Source organism: Dryas octopetala, chromosome 1 (assembly GCF_963921425.1).
Source record: "Dryas octopetala chromosome 1, drDryOcto1.1, whole genome shotgun sequence".
NCBI lineage: Eukaryota > Viridiplantae > Streptophyta > Magnoliopsida > Rosales > Rosaceae > Dryas > Dryas octopetala.
In genome coordinates this window covers 14,012,493-14,039,176 of record NC_141366.1, presented here as the reverse complement: position 1 = coordinate 14,039,176, position 26,684 = coordinate 14,012,493, and the positions used below count along the sequence as shown (strand labels likewise).

The 26,684-nt window shown below is 35.1% G+C and overlaps 5 protein-coding genes across 7 annotated transcripts; 1 reads left to right on the top strand and 4 right to left on the bottom strand.

Annotated features, from left to right (window-relative positions):
- Positions 1 to 822: 822 nt before the first annotated feature.
- On the bottom strand, positions 823 to 2,271 carry RAT5 (Histone superfamily protein). The gene is made up of 2 exons (XM_086238258.1): positions 1,990 to 2,271; positions 823 to 1,328 (listed from the first exon to the last, which is right to left on the bottom strand). The coding sequence occupies exons 1-2, from the start codon at positions 2,176 to 2,178 to the stop codon at positions 1,110 to 1,112; spliced, it is 408 nt and encodes a 135-aa protein (XP_086094384.1). The 5' UTR covers positions 2,179 to 2,271; the 3' UTR covers positions 823 to 1,109.
- Positions 2,272 to 6,928: 4,657 nt separating this feature from the next.
- On the top strand, positions 6,929 to 9,915 carry LOC147298193 (zinc finger protein-like protein). 3 transcript variants are annotated; one of them, XM_086251512.1, is made up of 3 exons: positions 6,929 to 7,101; positions 7,556 to 8,375; positions 9,039 to 9,915. In XM_086251512.1, exons 2-3 carry the CDS (start codon positions 7,700 to 7,702, stop codon positions 9,668 to 9,670), a joined length of 1,308 nt encoding a protein of 435 aa, XP_086107638.1. In that variant the 5' UTR covers positions 6,929 to 7,101; positions 7,556 to 7,699; the 3' UTR covers positions 9,671 to 9,915. The 3 variants fall into 3 exon arrangements, with proteins under 3 accessions (XP_086107638.1, XP_086107652.1, XP_086107645.1); XM_086251526.1 differs by lacking the exon at positions 6,929 to 7,101 and adding an exon at positions 7,162 to 7,316; XM_086251519.1 differs by lacking the exon at positions 6,929 to 7,101 and adding an exon at positions 7,197 to 7,288.
- Positions 9,916 to 12,484: 2,569 nt separating this feature from the next.
- Positions 12,485 to 16,267, bottom strand: LOC147298192 (NAD(P)-binding Rossmann-fold superfamily protein). Its single transcript, XM_086245808.1, has 6 exons — positions 16,117 to 16,267; positions 14,034 to 14,201; positions 13,712 to 13,929; positions 13,469 to 13,628; positions 12,799 to 13,009; positions 12,485 to 12,644 (listed from the first exon to the last, which is right to left on the bottom strand). Exons 1-6 carry the CDS (start codon positions 16,265 to 16,267, stop codon positions 12,485 to 12,487), a joined length of 1,068 nt encoding a protein of 355 aa, XP_086101934.1.
- A 1,307-nt stretch (positions 16,268 to 17,574) lies between these two features.
- On the bottom strand, positions 17,575 to 20,277 carry RPL24 (Translation protein SH3-like family protein). Its single transcript, XM_086246378.1, has 4 exons — positions 20,082 to 20,277; positions 18,948 to 18,986; positions 18,126 to 18,356; positions 17,575 to 18,018 (listed from the first exon to the last, which is right to left on the bottom strand). The coding sequence occupies exons 1-4, from the start codon at positions 20,184 to 20,186 to the stop codon at positions 17,812 to 17,814; spliced, it is 582 nt and encodes a 193-aa protein (XP_086102504.1). The 5' UTR covers positions 20,187 to 20,277; the 3' UTR covers positions 17,575 to 17,811.
- Positions 20,278 to 20,868: 591 nt separating this feature from the next.
- CRLK1 (Protein kinase superfamily protein) lies at positions 20,869 to 26,378 on the bottom strand. The gene is made up of 8 exons (XM_086239694.1): positions 26,073 to 26,378; positions 24,742 to 25,115; positions 23,779 to 23,932; positions 23,296 to 23,422; positions 22,204 to 22,289; positions 22,042 to 22,113; positions 21,608 to 21,811; positions 20,869 to 21,471 (listed from the first exon to the last, which is right to left on the bottom strand). Exons 2-8 carry the CDS (start codon positions 25,059 to 25,061, stop codon positions 21,136 to 21,138), a joined length of 1,299 nt encoding a protein of 432 aa, XP_086095820.1. The 5' UTR covers positions 25,062 to 25,115; positions 26,073 to 26,378; the 3' UTR covers positions 20,869 to 21,135.
- Positions 26,379 to 26,684: the final 306 nt, after the last annotated feature.

Here is a 26,684-nt window from a genome sequence, read left to right as displayed (position 1 = left end):
TATTTTAATTTTTAATTTTTAATTTTTTTTGTTTGTTGTGTGTTTTTTTTTAATAATTTTAAACATATAAAGAAAATAATTAAAAAATACTTTGACTATATTGCCCCTAATTTTTATTGACAATTTTAATAAAAATTTATTTTGGTACCTATTAGACATAAAATAAAAGTTTAGGTACTCAATTGGGACAAATAAAAGTTTAAATACCACATTAAGACAAGGGTCAAAATTTAGGTACTAAATATGAAAGAATAATGCTATACTTACCACATTTCTTATACCACATTCTTATACCATCTCACGTGTCATTACTTTATTGGACAGAGTTTTTCTTTTTCTTTTTGGGTTTTTATTTTTATTTTTTAGTATCCAATGTATGAATGCCATGTAAGTTGCCACATAAGGTGGTATGAATTATGGTATAAAAATGTGGTATATCTAGCACTACTGAATATGAAATAAACCTTTTTTTTTTTTTCTATATTTGTATCCCACCTGATGTGTCATTACTTTACTAAAATGGTATTTTCTTTTTCTTTTTCAAGTTTTATTTTTTAAAAATGAAAAAAATATGGTATAAAAATGTGGTAAGTGCTTCTTTTATATAATTTCTTTTTCCTTCATTGCAAAAAACTGCAACCAAACTACCATTCTCTCTATCAACCCGGATAAAGGAAGTTGGTTGTAGTTTTTGCAACTGTAAATGTGGAAAAAAGAAGTTGGGTCAAGAATCAAGACTCAAGTGGTATATGATAAACAAATTTTTTTTTAAAAAAGACAAGAATAAACAGGATGATAAATGAAGATTAGGAAACAATCATATGGTGCTCAAATCTTTGCAGCAATGTCATTTAGTATTTAAACCCCACATGGAACGCGTACAGACCAAAAAGAAGCCAAAAAGAAAAAGTTGAACAATCTCTTCTATTAAGAAGCTAGTAGAAGATGATCATATTCACAAACACTACTACCTACAACCCCCTAACTACCCCAGCTACAACTCCAGAAACAGAGACCCAATAATCTACTTGAACCTACTCAAATAGGGAACTAAATCTGAAATGAAACACATTGACCCCCTGATGATATTGGCATTTGTCTCTTCAAATTTAAGAGTCGTCATCACCACCAACAGCCTTGGATGAGGTCCCAGTCTTCTTTGGAAGCAAAAGGTTGTGAATGTTGGGCATGACACCACCATTTGCAATTGTGACATCTCCAAGAAGCTTGCTCAACTCCTCGTCATTGCGCACAGCAAGCTGAATATGGCGTGGCACAATTCGAGTCTTCTTGTTGTCCCTTGCTGCATTACCAGCCAATTCCAGGACCTGTAAAAGCAAACAAATTTGGCCAAGTTTAGAGTCAAGACAACATTTTTAACCCAAACAAAGAAAACAAAATAAAAAAGATCTAAATTGGAAGTGCAACACACTGAGAAACCCATTCTAATTCAAAGCCCTAAACTGAAGATGATTCAAACAGAAAGAAAACAAGTTAAGCTCAAGAGTATAAATTTTATTCAACCCCATCGGAAAATATAAAAAAATCCAAAACAACCTGAACCAAATATAAATATACCACATTTTTCGACAACATTTGACCACCAAACCACAACTTGAAAATTACACAAAGAAATTCAATTCAAAACCAATCCCCAAACGTTTACAGAAAATATGGAAACATAAATAAATTTAACCAACCCAAAAGTAAAAAAAAATTAAATTTTAAGAGAAAAATATTTTCCAAGAATAAACTAGATCCAAAATCTTCGCCACATTGGTTCGCTACAAACATTTGTAGCATAAATTACCTCAATTTCACAGATTTTTCAATATTAAATTATGCATTTCCGTACCCATATACGAACTCATGGAAAAAAAATGTTTCCCAACTCGAAACCCTAACCCTAGATTTACAAAAGGGGGAGAAATGGATGCACACATACATACAAATAAAGAGGCATAAACAGATAGAGATTGAGGGTAATACCTCAGCGGCTAGGTATTCAAGCACGGCGGCGAGGTAGACCGGAGCTCCGGCACCAACTCGCTCGGCGTACTTCCCTGCCTTCAAGAACCGAGCGATACGACCGACGGGGAATTGCAGACCGGCCTTGCTGGACCGTGACGTAGCCTTCTTCGCTGCTCCGGATCCCAAAGCCTTGCCTCGACCCGCCATTGAAGGACTTCCACGAAGAGAATTGAGAGAAAAGAGGGGGAGAGAGAGAGAGGGGACGAGAAGCAACGTAGAGAATACAAAGAGTTCGGTGCTATGGCGAGGGACTGAGACGGTTTCTGGGAATTTATAGTGGGTGGGTTTTGAATCTGAACCAATGAGTTGAAGTACGCGGATCGAGAGCCAGAACCGTTGATTAAAATTGGAGGGACGGTAGAGATTCGTTTACTGAAAGAGTTACGGTTGGATTTGGGTTAGAGGAAGTAACGAAATTGCCCTTGCCTTTCTTTGTCTTATTGACTAGGATTTTATTGTGTGTTTACACTGCACAAAACACTACATGCACTGCTGCATAAGATGGAATCTAAAAGGCCTTTGCGATGTATTCCCAAAAACACTCCGATGCTTAAGTTGGAAGTCGAAGTGAAGAAGATGATTGAATGCTCAAAGTTTAATTATTGCATATAGGCGGTTTAATGTCATCTAGCAATTATTAATGTGAGCTATTAATAATCTATCTTAACTTTTAAACTATATTAACTAAAATGTAATATATGAAGACGAACGATCAGATGTAATTATGTAATATTTTTATGATTATGTGAGGACACGTAAGAAATATGGATGGCAACGAGGTGTGTTAGGGTTGGATTTACCCTTTCCATTCCTATCCCCATCAAAATTCCTCATCCTCATCATCGGCTCCTCCCCCACTTTCCAATATTGTGACTTCCTCATCCCATTCTTATTAAAATAGAGTAATATATAAGTAAACCTAAAACATCAGTAGAATATCCGGATCCCATCATAATTAACTTGGACTTGATCACCATAAATTGAACAAGTATTAAAGATCCAAGTTTTTTGTTTTTTGTTTTTATACTTTAATAGGGTTAGAAGAAACCATTAAAGCAATCTATATAAACAAGACCCCGGGAACACAGCTTAATGGAAAGAATTAACAGTACAAACACTTGGCCAACCAGCCCAAGGAGGACAAGCAAGGCTCCATGCCCAATATCAGCCAGCAAGTCAACAGAAACAAACCCAGCCCAGCTAATGGCCCAACACCATCAGAATAAGAAAGAAACCAATTTAACTAGCAAAGCCAAGGTTCCATTAATTCAAGCGTAATATATAGAAAGATTGGCAGAGGAAGGCTTGAGAATTCAACACCACCCAACAACTGTATGTATGGGCTGAAGAACCTGACTTTCTGATGCCTTATCATATTTTACACGTTTTTTTAACCATGATTACTTGCCTTACTTATGCTAACTCTTTTAAGATTTTTCTTATATATATATATATATATATATATATATAGAGGGGAGGACATGAATATAAGTGGATATCAATATACACATTTAAAAATCTGAAATCAGTGTGAGCCTTTAGATATCAATATTGGACACTTGTCATTATGTGGTTCAAAGTTTAAATAGGTTAGGAGTAGAGATGTCAAATGGGCCAGCCTGGCCCGTTTAAGTTGAGCCTATCGTGCTTTCGTGCTGTGCTCGGACTGGCTCATATAGTTAAGACCTAAGTTTGGCACGGCCCACGGCCAGCGGGGCATTGGTGCTCGTGCCATGCCTTAAAAGGGTCGGCTCACAGACCTTTTTTATTTTTATTTTTATTTTTTAGGGTGATAAAACTAATCTTATAATATTTTTTCTTATTTATAATTAAATATTAATATTATTTTTCATGAAAATTGAATATTTTTGTTAAAAAGTTATTTAAAAATGGAAAAAACAATGTTAAAATAGTCAGGCCTAATTCGTCCCATTTCGTGTCCGTGCCCGTGCTCGTGCCGTGCTTGGCCCGTGTCGTGCTCCTGTTGTGCTGTGCCGTTCCGTGCTTGGCCCCTGTCGTGCTCGTGTTGTGTCGTGCTCAGGTTGGCCCGACCCGTTTGATACCTCTAGTTAGGAGATGAATTATTAGAAGAGAAGCCAGATTCAATGCTTAACAAGATCCTTGTGGGCCTGTCGCCCTGTCCAAAGTCCAAGCTAGCCACCAACAAGGCCACCATCTCTGTTGTGATTTAGGGCTAAGTGAATATTAATTCAACCTCTATTAGTAATATCAGACCACTTGGATGATATTGTAGACCATATTTACTAATATTGATTCACTTACGTAATTTTTGTTTTCTTTTTTTGCAAAAACAGTGAAGTTTTCTTTGCCGTGGAGAAGAAGAAACTTCCAGGAAACGGCCGGCCCTAGAAGTCAATGAAGTGAGCCCATTTGTTTGTGAGGGTGTACTGTGGTTGTTAATATGATGGTGAGATTTGGGGCCCATGAAAATGTCCATGCCATGTGAAAGTCCATGGACCATGTAGTTAGGTTTGTGCCAGTTGCCAAAAATAGGCCTCTCTTGGGCTGGGATGCTGAATTGGTTCAAGCACTTCCCCACACAATTGTTTGCCATGTCTTTCAATAATTAACCTTTCTGTGCCAACCACCTATCCATCATGGTCCTCATCGACTGACCGTGGCTTGTAACCTTGTAGGAATAAGTGCTAACATGTAAATAAGTACGAGATAAAACTAATGTAACACATTGACACTATATTTGTAATATACCTGAGGCTTACTTGTATAGACGAATTTCTCTTCTTTTAAAGATGAGGTAGTACATAACATCATCCATAAATAACAAACTATCATATTATATGTTTACATTATTGGTTTGAAGAAATTTGTTTGACTCTAATCTTATGTGAAGATACCAATTGTGTCCCTTTTGTTCAACATAGGAGAAGTGTTTGTTAAAATGGTACAAAAATGTTAGAAATATCACATTATTTGTATTATATATGTACCACCTTTTTAATAGAAATGATATCTATTATATATATATATGTAAATCTCACCCCTCAAATAGTCAAAAAATATGATACCTATAACATTACAACAAAATCGAATTAGTACAAGGTATGTGATAAATGTAGCAATAAGCTACATACACCAATTCCATGTCACTGCCTTTTTTTTTTTCTTCTAATAAATACATTTTACTACCTTTTACATTTTCAAAGTTGAATTAAAATAGTTGAAAAGAAGATCAGTGGTCAAAGCTAACAATGATCTGTCTTTGCGAAATCCCAAGTTCCCAACTTGTTTTTGAAGCACTTGCCCAAAAAAAAACTTGTTTTTGAAGTTTGGGTTTCATTAATGCTTCTCATAAATCCAAGAACCTTTGGTTCAAGGCCACCAACTATTCAATCATTTTTATTTTCTTGTGGTTATAATGGAGGCTAAAGCCCAAGCAACAAACAGAACTAGTAGAAAATTGTCTAAGTCTAGACATACCTTGAAGATCCACACTTGGCAGCAAAAAGCCTAAATCATCAAAAACAGAAAGGGCAGGGAAGTTAAAAATAGGACAACCTAGATGGAGCTAGACCAAGGCTTGCCATTTGCCAAGCTATCAGCAACAGAGTTTTGTTCTCTAAAAACATGATTCAAAGAATTTGTACATTTTTTTTAACCGATTATGCCAACAGCGCCATGCACTCTGCTTGTCTTTATTAGCTCCTCTCCACCTTCTACTATTTGTTTCTTTGATTCCCGCCATAAGAAATTTTGATTTTTTTTTTTTGGTGGTGCAGAGGGGGCCGAAGCCAGAAATTTGGATTTGTTGTTACTTGTTAGAATAAACTTAATTATATCATATTTTTTATACTATACCGTGTACTACATTTTTAATAAAAGTGGGAATCACTCGTATATGTGGATAATAAATTAATAACTGATGTGGTATGAAATTCTGATGGTGGATATGGAACATAGTGAACAGTGGAGGTACAAATTATAATAACTCTTGATTAATATTTCTTGTAGCATAGTACTATTTAAATTTTATAAATTTCAACTAATGTAGCACTATTATTTCATTTGTTTAATTTTAAGTCTATTTTGAATTTTATTTATTTACAGTATGTCATCTGCACATTTATTCGGTTCGTAACCAAAAGTTAGAATAATGCTTTTTGTTGATATTTAGTGGTCAAAGCCACTACTCACTGGATGACAACAGTAAATCCATTCCTTTTTTGTAGTTTTTTTTTTAGATGGGGAGGGGGAATTTGAATTTGAACCTCTCAAATATAATGGAAAGAAATAGCAGAGCACAAATTAGTTGTTCTCTTTTATAGGTTATGACTAATTATTGTATGCATCAGGATGCATGGACATCTCTAAGTAACAACATCCTACAACTTGTGACTTTGTGAGAGATCTCCAACATTCTTCAGATTTCAATTGTGTCACGAATAATAAATAATTAACATGCTGTGGCTCCTTCAGTCTTCTTTTTCTTTCATTTTCTTCTCAAACCCCCAATTTAGTAAAGGCGTAAAGCCAGCTTCCTTTTTATGCAGCACAGCTCTAACTTTACCCAGTTCTCATCCTTTTTAGTTTTGATTGGATCATGTGTATTCGAACTCACCAATTTCATGCACACACTCCCATGAATACATCCATAGAAAACTACGAAAATGTGTCCTGTAATGTGACTCAATGGTTGAATAAGACCCCATCATGCACATAAAATCATAGTAAGCAACTTTTACTGTGGCAAATGGCAAAGGTGGGGACAAAAATTGGGCACTGAGCCTTTGATTGATTTAATGGTTTTTAACTTTCATTATCAAATATCTGACTCAAAAAAAAAAAAAATTCATCATCAAATAAATGAAATAATTAGATCTTTGGTACTAGTACTGCTTACCATTACAACACAAAAAATGTTGGAGACCCAGTAATTGTGTAAACTCAAATTCAAACAAGAGCAAGATAGAGATATGAGACAGGCTCATGAGAATCCATAAATGCCAATTCAGATTTCAGGGCTGGTGTCTCTTTCTTTCACGTGTCCCTTCCTCAGTAACGATGCTCCATTTATTGGTGTCACTGAACAAGGTTTGTAGTCAATCGTCGTGTTCCCTAAAGCTCAAAGATTCTCCATTATTGAATTTTTATATGTCTATATATTGTTTTATAAATAAAAATGTCTGCTTGGTTGGGTTTGTAGTTTTGAAATCCATTTGTCTCTCCCTTCCTCTCTTTCATGGATACCCATTTTGGAGAAAGTTCTAAAATTCTTCATGTGAGTGAGACTCTACAAGAACATTATGGTACTTAGAATTGTGTTTTGTTTTTTATTTTGTAATTTTTTATTTTTTCTGGGTGTTTCATGAAAGTTTTTGACATGGTTTCCTCTCAAATATGCTGCTATGCTAGTTTTTTGAATATTCTTGGTTTGATGGTTGGTTTCTAGAATTGGGAAGTAATTAAAGTTCAGTGACAGAATTGTGTGCTAAAATGGAAAGTAATTGAAGAGAAAGTGATAGCATCTAGCTTACTTTTTTTCCAGCTTTAATGGTGGAAAAGAGGATGAGAAATGGCAATGGAAAGTGATGATTTGCTTTTGAAATCAATGGAGAAGACTTAAAGTGAAGGATTGTAAAGCTATTTGGAGCCTAATAGCAAAAGACAGAATCACTCAAAGGGGTCAAATATGCCAACAGTGTGGTTCTCTCTGAAGAAATCTCTACACTGCAAATCAGAGCCATCAGATGTTCATGATCCAAAGTCCAGGAAGCAGTTGAGCACAATCTTGACAAGAAAAGGTGGAGGAAGGTCAGGGTGTTCAAGGTCCATAGCAAATCTCAAGGATGTCATTCATGGAAGTAAGAGACACTTGGAAAGGCCACCAAGTTGCAGCCCAAGATCTATAGGGAGCAGTGAGTTCCTCAACCCAATAACCCATGAAGTAATTCTGAGCAACTCAAGGTGCGAGCTCAAAATCACCAGTCTTGGTGGCTTCCAAGAAGGAATAGGGTGTGGTAATAGCAGCAATGGTGGTGGTGGTGGTGGTGGTTCAACCACATTTGTGGATACTCTAAGGCCAGGCACACCTGGCCCTGGGGGGCACCCCCCAATGCACTACTTCAATCCATCTTTTAGGACCTCATCAACTCCTCCAAGAAAGAGCCCTTTTCTTCTACCAGATACAGAAGGGTCTGGTTTTAAGGGCACTTCAGCTATTTCTGGTGGTGGTGGAATTCGTCATAGCAATAGGGTCTCCTTTGACACAGACTCTAATGGTTCATCTACTATAACTTGCCACAAATGTGGAGAGCACTTTTGCAAATGGGAAGCTGCTGAGGCACACCATCTCTCTAAACATGCTGGTAAGAAACCCTTGCTGAAGCAACTCATTTTGGGCAAATATTATTCAAAATTAAAGTGTTCTTTGGTTGATACCAAACCCTTCTTCTTCTTAAATATTGTTAATGCAAACTTAAATTCAGTTTTCCTTATCCTCTTAGGAGCAAATGTCTAAATTTATCTGTCCACAAAAGTATGAGCACCGTCCTTTATCCTCTTAGAACCAAATCTATGTTTTCCTGACCACAAAAATATGAGCACTTTTTCTTCTGACTAAGAAAAGAGGAAGTCTGCAAAAAGTTCTCCTTATTTACATATTGTAACTTTGAACAGGAGATCACTGATTCCTGAGACACTGGTGAAGTGAATCTAGAAACAAACCTAAGATTCTTCTCTACTTCATGTCTACTCAACTGATTTCCTTGTTCATCTCCTTCTGACTAGGAAATGGGTTTTGGATGATTCCCCTACAATTTTACCTTTCACTAGAAGCTCAATTGTTTGTTTATGTATAATGAGCTCCAGTATATTTAGTATGCACAAAAATGTTTGGTATAAAATGGGGATTGTTTACATTTATAAAATGGTTCTGATTCCATATACTATCATTTGATTCATCCACTGCTTGCTTTATTTCACATAGAGTAGTATATTTCCCACTCACACTATCTGCATATCTTTGGCAGTTACTGAACTTATGGAAGGTGACTCATCAAGAAAAATTGTTGAAATCATATGCCGGACAAGCTGGTTGAAATCTGAGAACCATTGTGGCCGGATTGAGAGAGTGTTGAAGGTCCACAACATGCAAAGAACTCTTGCTAAATTTGAAGAATACAGAGAGATAGTGAAAATCAAAGCCAGCAAACTCCCCAAGAAACACCCTCGGTGCATTGCCGATGGGAATGAGCTTTTGAGGTTTTATGGCACCACTGTGGCCTGCTCACTTGGTCTAAATGGTTCCTCAAGTCTGTGTGTATCAGAAAAATGCTGTGTTTGTAGGATTATTAGAAATGGGTTCTCTGCAAAGAAGGAGCTCAAGGAAGGGGTAGGTGTTTTTACAACTTCCACAAGTGCAAGAGCTTTTGAATCCATTCAAATATTTGAGGAAGACCCATCTATAAGGAAAGCTTTGATAGTCTGCAGAGTAATTGCAGGGAGGGTTCATAAGCCTTTGGAGAATATACATGAAATTGCTGGCCAAACTGGGTTTGATTCTTTGGCTGGAAAAATGGGTCTTTACTCAAATATTGAAGAGCTTTATCTGCTCAATCCTAGAGCTCTCCTTCCCTGCTTTGTGGTCATCTGCAAACCCTGAAGAAATCATTTTTCTTCTTTTTTGTCACAAAAAAAAAAGGCTTACATTTATAATTATGATGTTCTGTGAATCCTTCCTTCACTCTTTTTTCTCTTCTTCTAGTTATTTGGTAGAGATATTCTCCCACTTATTTTTGGAAGGAAGTTGATTCTTCTTTCAATCCTCTTGTGATTCTCAGTCTCAATTGTATTTCTGCCTCCTCAGTTAAGGCCTGTGCTATCAATACAACATTTTTTTTAAGAACATGTATTATCCATGTTGTCATTGGAACAGTTGACAGAACTTGCCAACAATGATCTATTTAAAACAATTAAAAATAAGTTTGGGAAAAACGGATTATACATAAAGAAAGGTGCCTTTCAATGAAAAATCAATCTGTAATTTAAAAGAAAAAATACAGTTCATCATAGTACTCATTGAATTATTGAATTGTGTGCATGTTATTGACTGCATTAATGGAAAGGTCAATCCATAATGACATCAAAATGAGAAAGCATCCAACCCCAAATGTAAACTTGAGCATGGATTTCAATACATCTTGGGAAGGCAGAATATAGATTTTAGAATTAGGCGTAATTAATGTTACTTGAAAGTAGTTGAAACCTTCAAGATTTGAAACAGGTGGCTGGCATTTAATTCTTGAATCAAAGAACAGAAAGCACAAAAAGCATTCTTTATGCTGTTTTTATCAAGTCCTACTCCTACAGCGGTACAGCCCTGACAGACAAAGCCCAAGAATTATAACATTAATTAAACAAAAGTTAGATTCTATCTAAATTTTTAGTAAGACCATTATTATTAAGGGGCTTAAGAAATTAGGGCTCTTCTTAGCATGTTTTGTTTAGAATTGACACTTGAAATACATGTCATTCAGAATAAAAAGGGCTTGCATGTGGTCCTGGTTGGAGGGTTATGTGAAGGTTAGTCCAAATTAGCCAGAGGACAAAAATGAAGAAGGATTGCATAACATATATATGTTCACTGTCCATGCATTTCTTTTGTCACTTCTATTCCTGTCACTGTTTGAATGGTCTTTTGCTGTAAATTCTTCTATTACTCTTTATTATCAGATTTGATTTTCTTGGTGCAGGAGCAGCTAACATTGAAGATAAGGTCAGGAACTCATCTCTCTCTGATCTCTCTCTTCAAAATGGTAATTTTAATGGTTAACTTTTAGAGTCTTAAGTGCATCTACCTGCCTCTATGGGGTTAATAATACTATTCCCACATTCATACATCTGTACAGCTTTTAAAGCACATGCACCTCATAAATGAATGCTACCGCTCACGGCTTCACGAGTCACAACACTTGTCTGAAACCAAAGATATGAAGAAATTGAATGGCATTCACTATTCACTATTCAAGTTTTTGGACTTAAATGTTTGAATGAAGCTGGTAGCTGCTTGGTTGCAGATTGAATTACAAATGAAAATATCTTTAAATTTATTGCAGTTGACATTACTCCTTGACATGGACTCTTCATCTGCAGAGTACTGCCAATTGCTAAGCAATGTACATCAGATCATGTCAAGCTTCTGACTGCTCAATGGAGTAGCGTCAGAGGCTTTGTTTCTGAAATGAAGTATGCAGACACGTACAGCTAGGAGTTGATGGCTATAAAGACAAAGAAATTTGAAAATAATAATAATAGAGCCAGCAAGCAAGACAAATGAAGCTCGAGCTTGATTTTTTCTCTACTATTTGGTGTTCCAAGCTAGGCCAAAAATGTTTTTAAATTGGGTTTGGCAAAAACATAACAAGTGTCTTTTGAGCTTAGAAAAGTATTTTTCTTAGTGCTTTTTGAAAGAAGCACTAGCACTAGCAGATGCTTTGTATCAAGTGAATATGCAAGAAGCACTTGAATTTTATAATAAAATCTTGTTACATGCTTCTAAAACAAAACGCTATTAAACAAAACAGCAAAACATTTCAAAGGAGACCCTAATAGCATTTGTATGGATAACTCGAAAGGACAACTATAGAACTCCAATTAATTGAGTTCATTTAGGATGTTTTGCATTAAAGCTGCATCGCCTAAATATATCCAAAATGCAATAGTTTTCAAGATTTTGGCATACTAAATGATCTCTCTGAATTATTCATAGTTCTTGTCGGACCATAGGCTAGCCAGGCTTCAATTGCTTCAGGCTGTAGAGTGTAGACCCCTTATGGCTGCCTTTTGTGCCTTAGCATCAAGTTTTTCCATAGTCAATATCAGCAAGGTAACTAATTTATTGGTTGGATATATAATGACCACCTTAGTTTGCCTATTTAAAGTGGCATGAAGTACAGGTTTGATGCAACATCAATACTATTATTGCAGAACCCATGCTATCTGTTTAGGCCCCACACATCTTCGATCATTTATAATTAATGGCTATAAAATTTTATAAACTTGTAGATGATGAAACATGTTGCTAAGTGTTAAAACATGTTCCAGTGTTAGACAATCACTAGAATCCAAAATTTAAACTATTAAGACCCAAAATATTTAAATTGATAAGAAATGAGCCACCACCAATGTGTATCATTATAAGTGCAGTTTCCCCTTGCAGAGTGAATTGGAAAATAGAGATTGGAGGTTGCAAACTCAAAACCTATGTAACCAAGCTTCTGATATTATGTTATACAACCGCTAGACCTCAAGAATTTAAACGGTAAGGGAATGAGCCATCAGTGTGTATCAAGCTAAGACCAACCATGAAGAATTGTTTCTCCATTGCCACTGACATATATGTTACAATTAACCCAAGAAAAAAAGACATGCTACAGTTTCATTAAATCTATTGAAGAGTTGGTTTAGTTTAACACCATTAACTTCGAACGGGAGGTAGAAAGCCATAACCTTGAGAACAAGAAATTGTCTGATGAATAATGTCTTCTACTCCATGCTTGTAATTAAAACCTAAATCTCTTAGCTTCTTTGAAGAGATCTCAGTAGGCACTAGATCTTGTTCTTCCTCATCCACAAATCTGTATCCATTAAAATATATCATATATAAGCCCATTGTAGGAGGTACTTAACCTTCTATGTCTGATGGTAAAAAAAAAAAAAAAAAAAAACCTTCTATGTCTGAACCCATATATTTATATCATTTTACTTGAAAAGTATGTAACAGAGAACTACCTCTTTGAATTTGAGCAAGGATATGCCTGAGTTAGATAATTAACCAACTTAGACATTGGACAACTTTGGGCAGCACATATGTATCGACCTTCTGCTTCAGAATGCTCCATTAAAAATATGTGGGCACTGCATATATCCTCAATGTGAACTAAAGCAATTGATCCCATTCTTGCATTTACAGCAGATAAAATCCCATAGAGTTCAGAGTTACCTACATCAAAATTTCACATTTCTACATGTTCAGTTGTCTTCATGTTCCCATATACATATTCAATTACATAGTTAAAGCTTGAACATATTTAATTTCACATATTTATTGGGACATTACAAAAAGTGAAAAAGTATCTGGGAAATAATACATCAATAAAATGAATTTAGGCCTTGCACAAAAGGTTACTGAATGTATTCATGCTCTAATCGCATTTCAATTAATATTTGATCCTTTAAAAGAACTTATTTAATTTTTATTAGGCTTGTGACCGTAATATCACTCAATAATTTGTGAAAAATCACACCTTATTTGGTCATTTTAAGAAAATGAGACTTGTGCCTTTCAAGAAGTTGGTAGTTATCCATGTCCATGCATATTTTTGTGTATCTACACATTCTTTTTTTTTGGGCCAGGGTGTATCTAAAACATTCTTGTAATAGATACAAATAGCAGAACCACCTGTTATTGGTGACAAAAGAACTTGAATGCTTGATGGAACATTGGAAGTGAGAAATGGGCCCCCAACAGTACTTGTTATAACTGATACAAGATTAATGCCATTCTCACTTGCAAATCTAAATGCTGCTTCCTCAGTGAGAATCTTTGAGAGCACATAAACCTGTCAAAGAACAAAAATAATTTCTCACCTACACAGAGCAGACAATTTTGTGAACATAAAGCATGAGGGAGAGGAAGCATTACCCATCCACTTGCTTTTGCATTCCAGACATGATCAACTGGAGTTTGACAAGATTCATCAACAACAGTTCTTGCATTTCCATTGCTGTCTTTGGCAGTGATAGTACTGATGGAAGAGGTGAGAACAACCCTTTTCACAGTTCCAGATTTCACACAGGATTTGAGGAGGTCCAAAGTTCCTTTGATTGCAGGGTCGATGATGTTTGATTGAACATGACTCTCTTTAGAGGTCAAAAATTTAGAGGGACTTAGTGTTATGCTCCAAATTACATCAAATGTGCAGTGAAAATGTGACATGTTATGAAAAGTTATTCATAGGCGTTACCTATGTTCTCTTTTCCCGCAACACTGAATTCCATTGATGCTGCAACATGAAATACGCCATCACAGCCTTTTACAGCCTCGTCGAAGCTTCCTTCTTCTTGCAAATCAGCTCGGAACAATCTCAACCGGTCAGTGCCCATCCACAATGATAGCAGGTGCAAACACTTGGCTGAGATATTAGGTGGAAATTCATCAGCCTTACTAAAACTATAAGTTGATGGAAGAGTTTTCTTTACTAAATTATCACTTATTAAACTCTCATTCCTAGTACTTCTGACCAGGGAATTAGTTTTCAGAAGGCCAAACACAAGCATTATCCCCACATAAGATGAAAAGAAGAATCAAAATTCCTTTTGATTAGGGAAAAGTGCTGCTATATTCAGAGCTAATTAGATTAATCTAATTAATCTAAACAGTCCTATATGCTCAGCCTAATTCCACCAGGAAATGAACAGGACCTAACACAAATACACATAGCCAAACCTGCCATAATTCAAGCCCAACAGTCCAATCCAGTCCTTCAAATACTTGGCAATCCAATATTATTTGGGCTCGAGAAGCATTCTATCGGGTTACTTAGGTCGATGTTTAATGGGCTAGCTTAGGAAGATCAGCCCAAGACTTGCCACCCAGCCCAGTGGTCCATGGTTGGAATGGTGGTTGTTGCAACTTGCAACATAGTTAGTTGCCTTCATTTCAAATTCTTAATAAACAAATTGTAGTACTAAGGTTCCTAAGTACCTTAATCTTATCTTCCATTTAATTATTATGTGAGGGCGATTAATAAATGATTGATGAGGCTTAGGTATTCTAAATTGTGCATAAAGTCAATTCTCAATTGCCTAGACATGATAACAGAAATAAAATGTATTTTAGGGCCTTGACCTGACAGTCTGACACAGTGACACCAACCAACATGTTCCCTGAATGCCAGAAAAAGATATGCACGCTTAAAGAAAAATGAGTGTAGAAATTTAGCTTATCAGCAAAACGCCAAAATTTGCCAATTTGTATACTATTAATTGCTTCGATCATGATGGAAAGCACCTATTGAAAACAGGGTTTGATGTTCATCTAGCTGAGATGGTATGTAATGGTAGGGTAGAAACTTAGATTGATGAGGTAAGCTTTTGAACTTAGATGAAAGTTGTTTAGAATAGTCCTGGTAAAAATTGACATAGATGAAGTCTCCACCTCCACCTCCAGCTTCTCTTTTCTTCTCCCTTTACAGTCTTTTATGAAACTAAATGTATATATATACATACTAATTTTATCATGTGAACTAGAATCGTTGATTAGATAAAATCATGACTGAATGTGTGGTCATGATTCTCGGAAAAGTAAAAAATCATTCCTATATAATATACATTATGTTAGGAAATTGAGAATATTTTTGAGAGAGAATAACTGAGGTGAAAAAAACAGTCCCCAATCAGACAGTTAAGTAGAATCTTGGTCTACAGACAGAACCCCATATTTGGTTTACTGTCAAACTTTTTGCTTTGGAAGATTGATTTGAACTAGAATTTAATGGTTACTCCCAAATAGGTAAGCCTAGAGTAGTCTAGAACTTGCATGGTTGATTGGATTTCTCAAATTCTTTGCTTTTTTCTTCTTTTTTGTTCTTTTCTGGCTGGGGGCAGAGGGCCTCAAAACCATGTGTTTTTTTTGGCCAAGGGTCTCAAAAGTCAAAACCATGGTAAAATATAGCTTATAGTGCAGAAATCCCACCATCACGTCCACATAATCTAAGCAACAAACCAGTGAATCGGTGATACATAAAGTAAGCAATATCTATCTATGAGATTGGTATCAATATTAACATGCAATTGTTAACCTATTGTAAACTATTGATGATTTTCTATATGACTTCTATATGCAAAAATTTGATGATTTTCTAGCTCTAAGCCATGTTGACCCAAAACCTATACAATCTCAGACACTGATGCTAGCTCAAGTCCCTTCTCTTTGTCAATTTTTTGTTGTTCTTGCACCAGTTTTTTTAGTTCAAATATCAATGGTAACATGCACAAAAATCAAAACAGATCACAAAAGTGAGAGAGGTTGGTTAAAGAGGTACAGACCAGGATCACGGACTGTGGCATGAACCATGTAGCCACTTTCAAGGAGAGTCTTCACCAACCAAGACCCAATATAACCAGTGGCTCCAGTAACACAGTATGTGGCCACAGCTTCCTTTCCTTTACTCTCCACCTTCCCCTCTAAGCTTTCCATTTCTTTCACTCTCTGTGCTGCCAAAACAAACCTGCAGGCTACAGTCTTAGTTTAGAGAGACCTTTCAGTGTGGCCTATGAGTGACCCATTTATATATGAAATAATGAATTAATAAGGTGTCGGCTTTTGTTAATCATATAATTAGTATAATAGTCATATTGCAATACTATAATAAGAAACATAGACAAATAACCATTTGATGGTAAACCATTCATGATTTGAAATCGGTATGGAGCCACCGTCGAGAGTGTGTTGTCGATGCATGGTTGCCAAATGTTAAACCATCCATGTGATTTGAGTTGTACACGTATCTAGATTCATCTGATGGCATATACAGAGGAGAGGAACAAAAGAAAAAATTATTCACCTTTCCATATTTTTTTTTTCTCCATTTGGTAACGAATTTACTTTTAGTTTTCAATTTTTTTTTTTTTTTTTTTTTTTTTTTTTTTTTTCAGTTGGCGAGATATAGATAAATATAAGAACAAAAAAAATGAGGAATGCATATTCCTTTGGTTAGAGGCAAAACATCATGTCTTTAACTCCTAGCCACCCTGAGGAAAACAACAATAGATCCTGAATGTGAAGAAATTCTTATATTTGTAAAGAGGTAATTACAAATTTGGTTCATTTATTTTATACCTAGTTCAATTTTGGTTCACGATTTTTCTTAAATTATAATTTTAAATAATTTTGGTTGTGTTTTCTTCAATTATAATTGAAATATAAGTTATATTTTATCATTTCTTAGTTATAGGAACCAATTTGGAATATTATAATCAATGAGAATTGAAGTTTGGTAAAGTTTGAAAAATATGAAAAATTTCTAGGAAATATTGGTAGTTTCGTGTACCCTATTTTGAGACAAATTATCTTGAGTTTTAAAACTCCAATTTGAATGATCTTTATATGGTTGTAAATAGAAGATGCATAGCTTTAAAACAAGTATATATTTGCTGAATTTGACTGAAATTTAATAGGATAAAAGGCAGGACAATTTTGAGAAAACAAATCTGAACCTTTATTGAACAAGTGGAACAATTAGTGGACCAAAACAGAACTTAAAAAAGATCGTAGACTAAAATTGAACTAGGCATAAAATAAGTGGACCAAATCTGTAATTATCTCATTTATAAATTGTCCAAAAACAGACATGCTATTTTAGTAATACAGTGCATGAAGAATAACCCATGCTGACTAAGCTGTGTAAATTATTCCCTATGACCGAGTTCCACACATCCATTGCATTCAGAATGCATTACTATAACAATATATAATGGAATTTTCACTTTGATTACACTGTAAGATGGAATGAAATACCCATTAATCTCATTAACAACAATATAGGATACGTTGCATGTTTTGTAGGAAGATCAACTTTGTCGTACAACCAACACAAATAAACAGATTTATATGATTCTGTTGCATGTGCATCAGTCAAGAGGGCATAACAAGATATGAACCGATACAATACAAACAAGAAAATGATATGAATACATCTAGAGTGCCTAAACTACATCAAAGTTGAGTCAAGAATTGGATCCTTATGCAGTGACAGCTACTTCAGTCTCAGTTTTCTTTTTTTCTTCCTTCAATTTCTTCCAGTTCTCTGCATTGTCTATTATTTCACCAGTTTTTATGAGGTAGCGAACTCGTTGTCCATTTTCCAGAATTTTATGACCCACCCGACTTGCTACGTTCTGTTCTTTCGAGTAAAGCATCACATTTGAGCTGTGGATAGCTCCTTCTACCTGGAATATTAAATTTACAATGTTTATTTGTAATTAAACAACTGGTAAACAAGAAAACATATGAACCAATAAGTTGATGACTAGAAAATTTTAAGAAAGAAAAAAACCTTAATAATCTGTCCCGGTTCACCCTCTTCTCTGCTCTTCATATGCTTTGTCTTCAAGTTTATGTCTTTAACTATCACGGTGCTATTGTGCTTAAAGATCTTTGTTACCTCTCCAGTTTTACCCTTTTCATGTCCAGATATGATCTTCACTGTATCTCCAACCTTAACATGCATTTTGTGTAAAATTGGAAGGCTGTTTGGCTTGCATTCCTTCCGCTCCCATCGCTTCAGCTGTCAGAGGAAGAAAAAAGTAAAATTTCAGGAAAATTGATGAACAACAGCCTCAATAAGCCCATATAACAAATAGATTTTTAAAAGGAAAAGGATGCTAAATAAATTCATGCGGGGTATTCCCAAACTGGAGGAAGGCTGAAAATGATGTGAAACATGCCATGCAAATTGAAATTAAGTCTTATTCTTATCTTAGTTTAGCTAGAAAAAAAAAGAGAGAGAAACAAATCTCCACCCCCATTCATGAATAAGTTGCAATCAAATTCCCTCTATATAGCTCTTCTAAAACCAGAAGGCTGGAATATCCCATTTTGTGGTAAATTTTGGTGAAAATTTAAAGTCAAATTGCATAATAAAAGAGTGCTTTGGAAACAAATTATTACAAACAAGCAGCGGCATTACTTCTACCCTCATAGTAAGCTAGTAATTTCATTACCCTCTTTTTCTTTCTCTTTTTGGTCCTAAATTCATAAATTTTTATTTTGTAATACATTTATCATATTCTTATTCTATACAACAAATAAATTTATGGACAGAAAATAGAGAAAAAAATATAGGTAGAGAAACTCGGATAGGACTCATGATACCAACCTTTACTACTATGAGACAAGGCTTCGCTGTTAACTTAGCCTGCACACAAAACAGGCAGAGAAATTATTATGAAGTGATTATTTCTTCTTTCTTTTTCTCTCCAGTGATCAGAGTAATACAAACTCCAACTACAATTTGAATGGGATAAAAACAATTCTCATCACTTTAACAGTTTAACAATTTTTTTTTTTTTCTCAAATGGCAAGAAATATAAAAACAAAACCAATATAGAATTATGGATTAGACAAAAGTAAAATATCACATTATTTTAACGAAGTTACAAGTAAACTTTAAACCAATGATTATAATTAACATGGTGCCTTTGGTTGCAAAATTTTTATCAGATCCCATCTTCTAGAGGCATTAACACAAAAACTAAATAAAATCATACTAGATGAATGAACTGATAAGTGTCACGGTCAGTATGGTGGGTTAGGAAAAGCCTTGCTCACAACTGTGTAAACTGAGTGTAACCTGACAAAATGAAGCCAACCCATCCTTAAACTGAAAGCTCCAAAGTTTACTCCAGCTAAACATTCTTCATACAATTCAGTTTTATGTCAATGACTAGAGGCATTTATCATCCACTAATATATGGCAACAATTTTCACTTATAACCCTGAAAAAACCTCAATCCTTGACATAGGAGTCATTATTCATACCATATATACCAAAGGGAGATGCTCATCTATAGTGGCATAAGCACATTGTCATTCTTAGCTAGTAGGAAATAGCATACAAAAAATATAGCAAAAGTTTCATTAAGAAACAAAATATTAAAATACCTATTTCTAAATCTTATGAACAAAATAAATTCAAAATAATATACGGAAATTTTCCTTTCTCCTAGGACCTGTCAATCAATTTCCACATCTAGGTTTTATTCATTCTCCAACAAAATAATCCAATTCTGCAAGACCCACAAGGAATTCAATTTCACAATTTAAGCAAAGGCCCACTTCAGTGTTACCAGAAAAAAACCAAAATACAGCAACAAACCCAAGTTTGAGCTTCCAGTTTTAACAATGAGCTTTCTTTTTTTCTTTTTCTTTTTTATCAGAATTTGAACAATGAGCAGAAAGCAACAAGATACAAGAAATTTGATATAAGAATTGGAGGAAAACAAAAGCGTACCGGAACAGAGTAAAGAGTGGGAGGTGCGAGGCGTTGGCCCAGGAAGGAGTTAGATGAGAGAGAAAGAGAGGTCATGGAGCTCTGAAGTGCCGCCATGGCTGCCATTTTCCTTGCCTGAGTGTATTTGGCTGTGATTGCTAAATGGATAATACAGAGCAGAGCATAAAAGAGAGTGCAAACTTCCAAGAGAATTGGGATCAAAACGACGACGTAGCTGGTCTTTGCTTAAATATGGGTGTTATTTTACTGGTCAAGCTTAAATATGGATTGTGGCCTTGTGGGCAAAACAAAAAGCTTAAATATGGATTTCATGGCCAGAAAAAAAACAAGCTTAAATATGGATTTGGACTAGCGAGTAATGTATTAAAGTTTGGGCCTTATTAGGTTTGACTAATCAGACCAAAGTAACGCCCAGCCTATATTCGAGGGAGAAGAGAGAGAGAGAGAGATCAATTTTTTTTTTAATAATTATCTGTTAATTGATATTTAAGGTGTAAATAGCAATCATATTGTGTAACGGATAAATTATTGTATAACACCATGTGTTATGCTGACGTGGTGTTACGAATCCATGTTAATAGTGTTATAATTTGAATGAATTAAAAACACCACATCAATATTAATAATTTTTTGTGTAAATATGGTCCTGTATTAAACATATAATATTTTTTTAAAGTAAAAATCAAATTGAAATTTAAGGACCAAAATGAGACATGGACCAAAGATAAGGGGACATATCTATTATTTTTTCCAGTAATAAAATTATATAACACTACAAACCAGGGAATAAGTTGAAAGGGAGAATTTTCCTTCATTTCCATTGCTTATGTATGTATACAAATATAGAAATCTGTCATTTGAGGAAAGTAGGGAGGAAGAAAGAAAAAGAACTATGTTACAGAGTAAACGCTCAACTGAATCCTATGTCACTCGATCAGAAATCGGAATCACAGAAAATCTGCTATTTCTAGCCCATAAAAGACTGCACATGTATCAAAAGCAAAGCCAAAAGAACCAAGGAACAAAACCAATGAAGAAATGGAAAAACTATCGTCTATACTTCATAGGCATCACCCATGCTGTCCACAGACTCCTCTCTTTGGTGTTCAGCCATTTGAATTTTGGTTTCTGGCTGGTTTACATCAATTGTAACTTCATCTGTCATGGCTGACAAGGATTTCATATGGTGCTTTCTATTGTGCCTCAATTTGAGCATCCGTGATAGCACTTGTACAATGTCTCTCATGGAAGGCCGCTTTCTTGGGGCACGGTTGACACATTTATATGCAAGAGCTGCTACTTCGTTGAGCTCTTGCACATCAAAATTCCCATTAAGACGGGAATCCACAATTTCCTCCCATCCAAGTTTCCCCTCCGTATTCATTGCTGCCTATATTAGTCATACAGAAAGTTCATTAGATATGCAAATTAATAGCATTCATTGGCTTCTAAGTAGATATATACTTCTGCAGCAAAAGTAAATAATAATCTTCCTTTTTCGAGAGAGAGAGAGAGAGAGATCTTACAAGCTCAACATATTCCATAAGACCCTGTTGAGGATTTCTTCCAGCTACAAGTTCAAAGAGCAAAACTCCAAAGCTGTAAACGTCACTTTTCTTGGTGAAATTCCTTGTAGATATATACTCCGGGTCAAGATAACCAAAAGTGCCCCTAATATTAGCTGCATGTTTGTCCACCATCTCTTCTCTTGAAAGTCCAAAATCAGCTACCTGCTTGATCCAGCATAACCCTCTATAATACCATAAGTGGCAGCCTAACATTTTATTGTTTAAGTACATATATATATGCATATTAAACAACTATGTGGTCCAAAATGCAAGAATTTCTTCCATATTTGGAAAGGAAGTAAATCAAAAACTCCCCTTCCAACAGCATGATATTTTCTGGAATCTACTCTTGGAAATAATGATGATAAAAGAAATTAACAAAAGTGACATACCCTAGCTCTCATAGATTCATCCAACAGAATATTGTTAGATTTAATATCCCGGTGTATCACAGGAGGAACGGCCTGAAGTAAAAAAATGAAAATTAATAAATCAACACCTTGAGCATGCACAGGTACAAAGGCAACCTGTTTAGGGCAGTAGGCATTACTTACTCCATCATGAAGATACTCCAATCCCCTCGCTACATCTAAAGCTATATGAACCCTCAAATCCCAGCTCAATGGCTCATGCTTTTCACCTACATAAAGAAAAGCATGTTATTTTCAATTGAATATCTTATATGTTATATATGCATATGGAATCAACATTTTCTGGAAAATTTTAACCTTTTTCCTCTTTCTATACTGAGTTAGCTGAATGCAGTAGATGACAATAATACTCACAAGGTTGGCATATCACAGCAGTCATTACAAGAATGGAAGTGTAATAAGATATGCCAGTACGATGACCATTAAAACAAACATCAACTTGAGTGACAAATCTAATATTCATTAGTATAGAAAGTTGCATTATTATCCAAAATAGATAACTGTGCATACAAATTTTCCATGAAATATGGCTGCACCAACATAAGAGATACAAGATCTACTGGCCATTCCTCTGTTGAAAGAATAATATTAGAAATGATTTTATTTTAAAAGAAAAGGTCAACATCTTAATCCCTTTGGGAGAGGGAAGGAAGTGGAAATCCTTCCAGAGGATATGAGACAATTGGACAACATTATTTGCATCACAGAAAAGTAAAAGAGTAGACCACATTTTCCTACAAACAGAGCCACCAAAAATGTTTATCTAGCATCCACATATCCACCTTATATAGTCCACCAGTATCTATTACATAAAATAATGAGATGACTGCAAGACTGAGAACTACACAAACATAGTTCCTAACTTTCATCTTCTTTATGAATGGTTCACATTGCAGATTCTCACAAGAAAAGCTGGAAGAATTCTTATACTTCAACAGAATTGAAACGAGTAGACTATGGATATATTAAAAAGTGATGCATATATTGGAAGTGTGATGCTACAAAGAACGACCTCCTAAACAACAAACATTAAGCCACCCAGAGGCCTACAAATGATGCATACACATAAACTCGAATTGAATGATTTCAATCAATCTACAAGTTATCTCAAATGCAAATTTCATAAATTCTCTATTCACATACTGCTTTCCTTATACTGAATAGCATTCATACATATAGAAACGAAAAAATATGGGAAATTCAAGGCCAACTTACTATACAAATGAGAAGCCAAACTGCCTTCACTCATGTAGACATATACAAGCATATGTTGGCCTTTTTCTGCACAATATCCAATTAAGTTCACGAGGTTTCTGTGATGCAACCTTCCCAATAGCTTAACCTGATGGGAAATTGAACAAGAAGAAGAACTTGAAGGACTATAATTGATGAAACAATCTAGAATATTTTCTCAAAAAGGAAATTGATAGCATAAACAAGGCACCTAAGTGATGTCATATGCAAAAGAAAAATGTGAATAGATTAGCATGATTATGATCTGTTAACTTATGGGACAATTTGCTCTATCAATAAGATCCAACAAGTAATTTTCCTGAAAATATCTGCAAGTGGACTGACTTTCTTAAATTTCATGAAGGTCCCACACACTTCCAAAAATTTCCAATAAATTTATATTATAGCGAATAACTGTTGTAGGGACCCTAAAATAGTAAAGTATTAATCATAAACAATCACTACCTCTGTCTGAAACTCTTTCTCCCCTTGCTTAGAATCAGTTGCAAGAACTTTTACAGCAACCGTCTCACCTGTTGACATCTGAGCTTTGTACACAGGACCAAATGCACCTTGCCCTATTAATGTTGTAAAGTTATAGGTTGCTTTTTGCAGATCCCTGTATGAATCCCATTGGCAAATGAAATTAATAAACCAAATGAGAAAGAGGTCAAGAACTTAGGTGTGCCAAAATAAGTTGCCTCTCCTTCAAAAAAAAAAAATATATATATATACATATAATTTCAAAGAAAATAATAATAAAGAAGCGAGAAGTACTCAGCAGTTAAGACTTAAGAAGAAAGAAATCTAATAATTCATAATGAAACATCAAATCTCATTTGCATTTTTAAATGAATGGCATTAGGCATCTCACATAACAGATGAAGCAAAATATAGTTAATGTCTAGGCATTTCAAGCTTGTTTGTGTGTTTATGTGTGTGAGTATATGTGTATATAAGAGGACGCATTCCTTTGAAATTCAAGGACTCTGTCATAACAAAGGTAACAAAGTAATGGGGATTAAATTCAGACAAGCATTCAAGCAATCCTCCTTATTCTAAATAGATTGATCATCTGATGTTCAAATGTTTATAACAAGTACTCCAGTTTAGTTTCTCCATCAGGTATGCCCAGAATTCAGCCATTACTAGTTAGTCAACTCATATTATCACAAAGACACTAAAGATAGAATGTGAAATATTTCCAATGAACATGATTCATATTTTTCCATATGAAACAAGAAATAGTTTCTGTGGTCTAAAGCACCAATGCTAGGACAATTTAGCATTCATGTATGGAAAGTTCCAAACTAATCATACTGAACATCCTCATAACATGTAAAGAGAAAGGATAATGATAAAAAAAGACATATCATCCAAACCAACAAGTCAGGTGCATGAATGGAACAGGTATTCTGGAAACATTACTTGTAAGAATACTCGGGTATTCCAGACATCGAGACCACATTACTCTTCTTAAATCCTTCAAGCCAAAGCCAGAAGGATGTGCCATTGTGTCCAGATTTTACAGGTGAATCTGGACCAATTGTCGAGTCTGACAACATATTACAAGAGTCAGCACCATTAGCACGAATAGGAATAGTTGCCGCCCTCCGAGAACTGCTGTTCCCTATCTGCAAGCGCTTCCTATGGTACCTAATGCAGAAGAATCCAGAGATTGCCAAAAGCACTCCAATCACTACCCCTATTGAAACCCCAATGATGAGCCCAACTGGCTCGCCTTTCATCTCCTCAATTACACCTTCTAATTCCCAGTTCAATTATCTAAGCCATTGTCAGACCTGAAAAATAACCCATCAATCTTACATCAAGACCAAGTCAAAAAGAAGAAGAAGAAGAAGTGGCACTAGTTTGTAGACTATTATAAATATCAAACGCATGAACTCGAAAGTCATGAGGTCAAATTTGGACAAATTGTTTGTTATTCATGGCCATAAAAAAAAAAGTCAAACTAAAATTAACAAACTCCAAATTATTTAAAAGAACAATCTAGCGTTGAAGGAGAAAAACCATATCTTAAACTAATACAATACAAGCACCCATTTCAATATATTGAACAAGAAACTAACACGGAACAAGCCTGACCTCACCAATCCACTTGTAGCTTAAAACTAGATTTAACTCAACTCTTTAAAGATTAAAAGTTTTATAACAGTACTGAGAGAAGAAAATAACAGTTAATATTAATCAAATTTCTTTTGGGGGAATAAGAACCCTACGGTTTCTATCCTAATAAAAAGCTTAATTAATGTGGGAAAAGCAAAACTCAGCAATACTAAATTAGATGATGCTAGTGAAAGAAAATTACTTGATCTGCTTCCCATTGCACCAAATCAAACTAAACTGAGATCCCCATGTGATATCAACAGATGTTGCTAATCAAATTTATATACATAATCAAAAATCCAATAATGCTCTGTAGCCTCTGTTTGGTTGCTCAGAAAAAAACATAAAAGGAAAGGAAGTATGGCATAGACATAAACAACGAACCAATTCAGCCTAATGCAAGCATATGGGACCTACTTAAAGACGGTTTTGCTTTTTCTTCAACTCAAACTTGTTTTTTTCTCGGCAACCAAACGGAGATTCAAGAAAAACGAGACCACCAACAGATCACGACAGGAAAAACAAAAACAAACAGAAATCGAAAGCAAAAAAAGCAAAACCAAAACGAGTAAATCAAACGAAAGCACTTGAGTATTTGACATAGAGCTTCACTAACAGTCTGGAATTGTTACCTGTAATATGCTGAGAAACAAACAATTACATGTTTTCTTGGAGTGTAGAAGACAAGTGAAAGTGTTGCGAGGAAGTGAGAGAGAGAGAGAGAGAGAGATTCCAAGTATGGGAAGACGAGGAAGGAATGTGATCTACGAACAAAATTAAAGTTGGCGTGAGAAAAAAAGGAAGCAAAATGCAAAAAACACTAAAACAGATGTTTTCGTTGCTTTTTAAATTCCGTGAGTCGCCGCTCGCGTAATGAAAATGGAAACGAAAGTGAAACGCGCCTCCCTAAATGGCCTCGGTTTGTGTGAATGGACCAATGTGCCTAGCAGTTGGGTTCTGTCACTTCTGTGTCTTAAAAACTAAATAAATATTATTAATAAATACACAAAATTTCTTCAGTTCAGTATCGCATGTTATATTACCAAATTAGTGACGTCTCAACATTTCAGAATTCAATATGTTATATTATCATATATATTAGGAATTTGAATTATCGACCAAATGGAATGTCATATGAACTTGTGGTTCTAAATAACAATTGATAGTTTAATATCATAAGTAATTAGATTATCTTTGGATTGGGGGTAGGTTGCCTCTCAGACACTTGGTTGGTGTGTATAGTA

Coding starts and splice junctions, on each gene's coding strand:
- LOC147298192 (XM_086245808.1), bottom strand. CDS start 16,267: ATGGAAAGCTTAGAGGGGAAGGTGGAGAGTAAAGGAAAGGAAGCTGTG. Junction 14,202..16,116: donor TGCCACAGTCCGTGATCCTG/GTCTGTACCTCT, acceptor CTAATATCTCAG/CCAAGTGTTTGCACCTGCTA. Junction 13,629..13,711: donor ATGCAAAAGCAAGTGGATGG/GTAATGCTTCCT, acceptor GTTCTTTGACAG/GTTTATGTGCTCTCAAAGAT.
- RAT5 (XM_086238258.1), bottom strand. CDS start 2,178: ATGGCGGGTCGAGGCAAGGCTTTGGGATCCGGAGCAGCGAAGAAGGCT. Junction 1,329..1,989: donor TTGAATACCTAGCCGCTGAG/GTATTACCCTCA, acceptor TTGCTTTTACAG/GTCCTGGAATTGGCTGGTAA.
- CRLK1 (XM_086239694.1), bottom strand. CDS start 25,061: ATGAAAGGCGAGCCAGTTGGGCTCATCATTGGGGTTTCAATAGGGGTA. Junction 23,933..24,741: donor ATACCCGAGTATTCTTACAA/GTAATGTTTCCA, acceptor GGATTCATACAG/GGATCTGCAAAAAGCAACCT. Junction 23,423..23,778: donor AGAAAGAGTTTCAGACAGAG/GTAGTGATTGTT, acceptor ATTTCCCATCAG/GTTAAGCTATTGGGAAGGTT.
- LOC147298193 (XM_086251512.1), top strand. CDS start 7,700: ATGCCAACAGTGTGGTTCTCTCTGAAGAAATCTCTACACTGCAAATCA. Junction 8,376..9,038: donor CCATCTCTCTAAACATGCTG/GTAAGAAACCCT, acceptor TATCTTTGGCAG/TTACTGAACTTATGGAAGGT.
- RPL24 (XM_086246378.1), bottom strand. CDS start 20,186: ATGGCAGCCATGGCGGCACTTCAGAGCTCCATGACCTCTCTTTCTCTC. Junction 18,357..18,947: donor CTTGTCTCATAGTAGTAAAG/GTTGGTATCATG, acceptor TTCCTCTGACAG/CTGAAGCGATGGGAGCGGAA. Junction 18,019..18,125: donor AACCGGGACAGATTATTAAG/GTTTTTTTCTTT, acceptor TTAATATTCCAG/GTAGAAGGAGCTATCCACAG.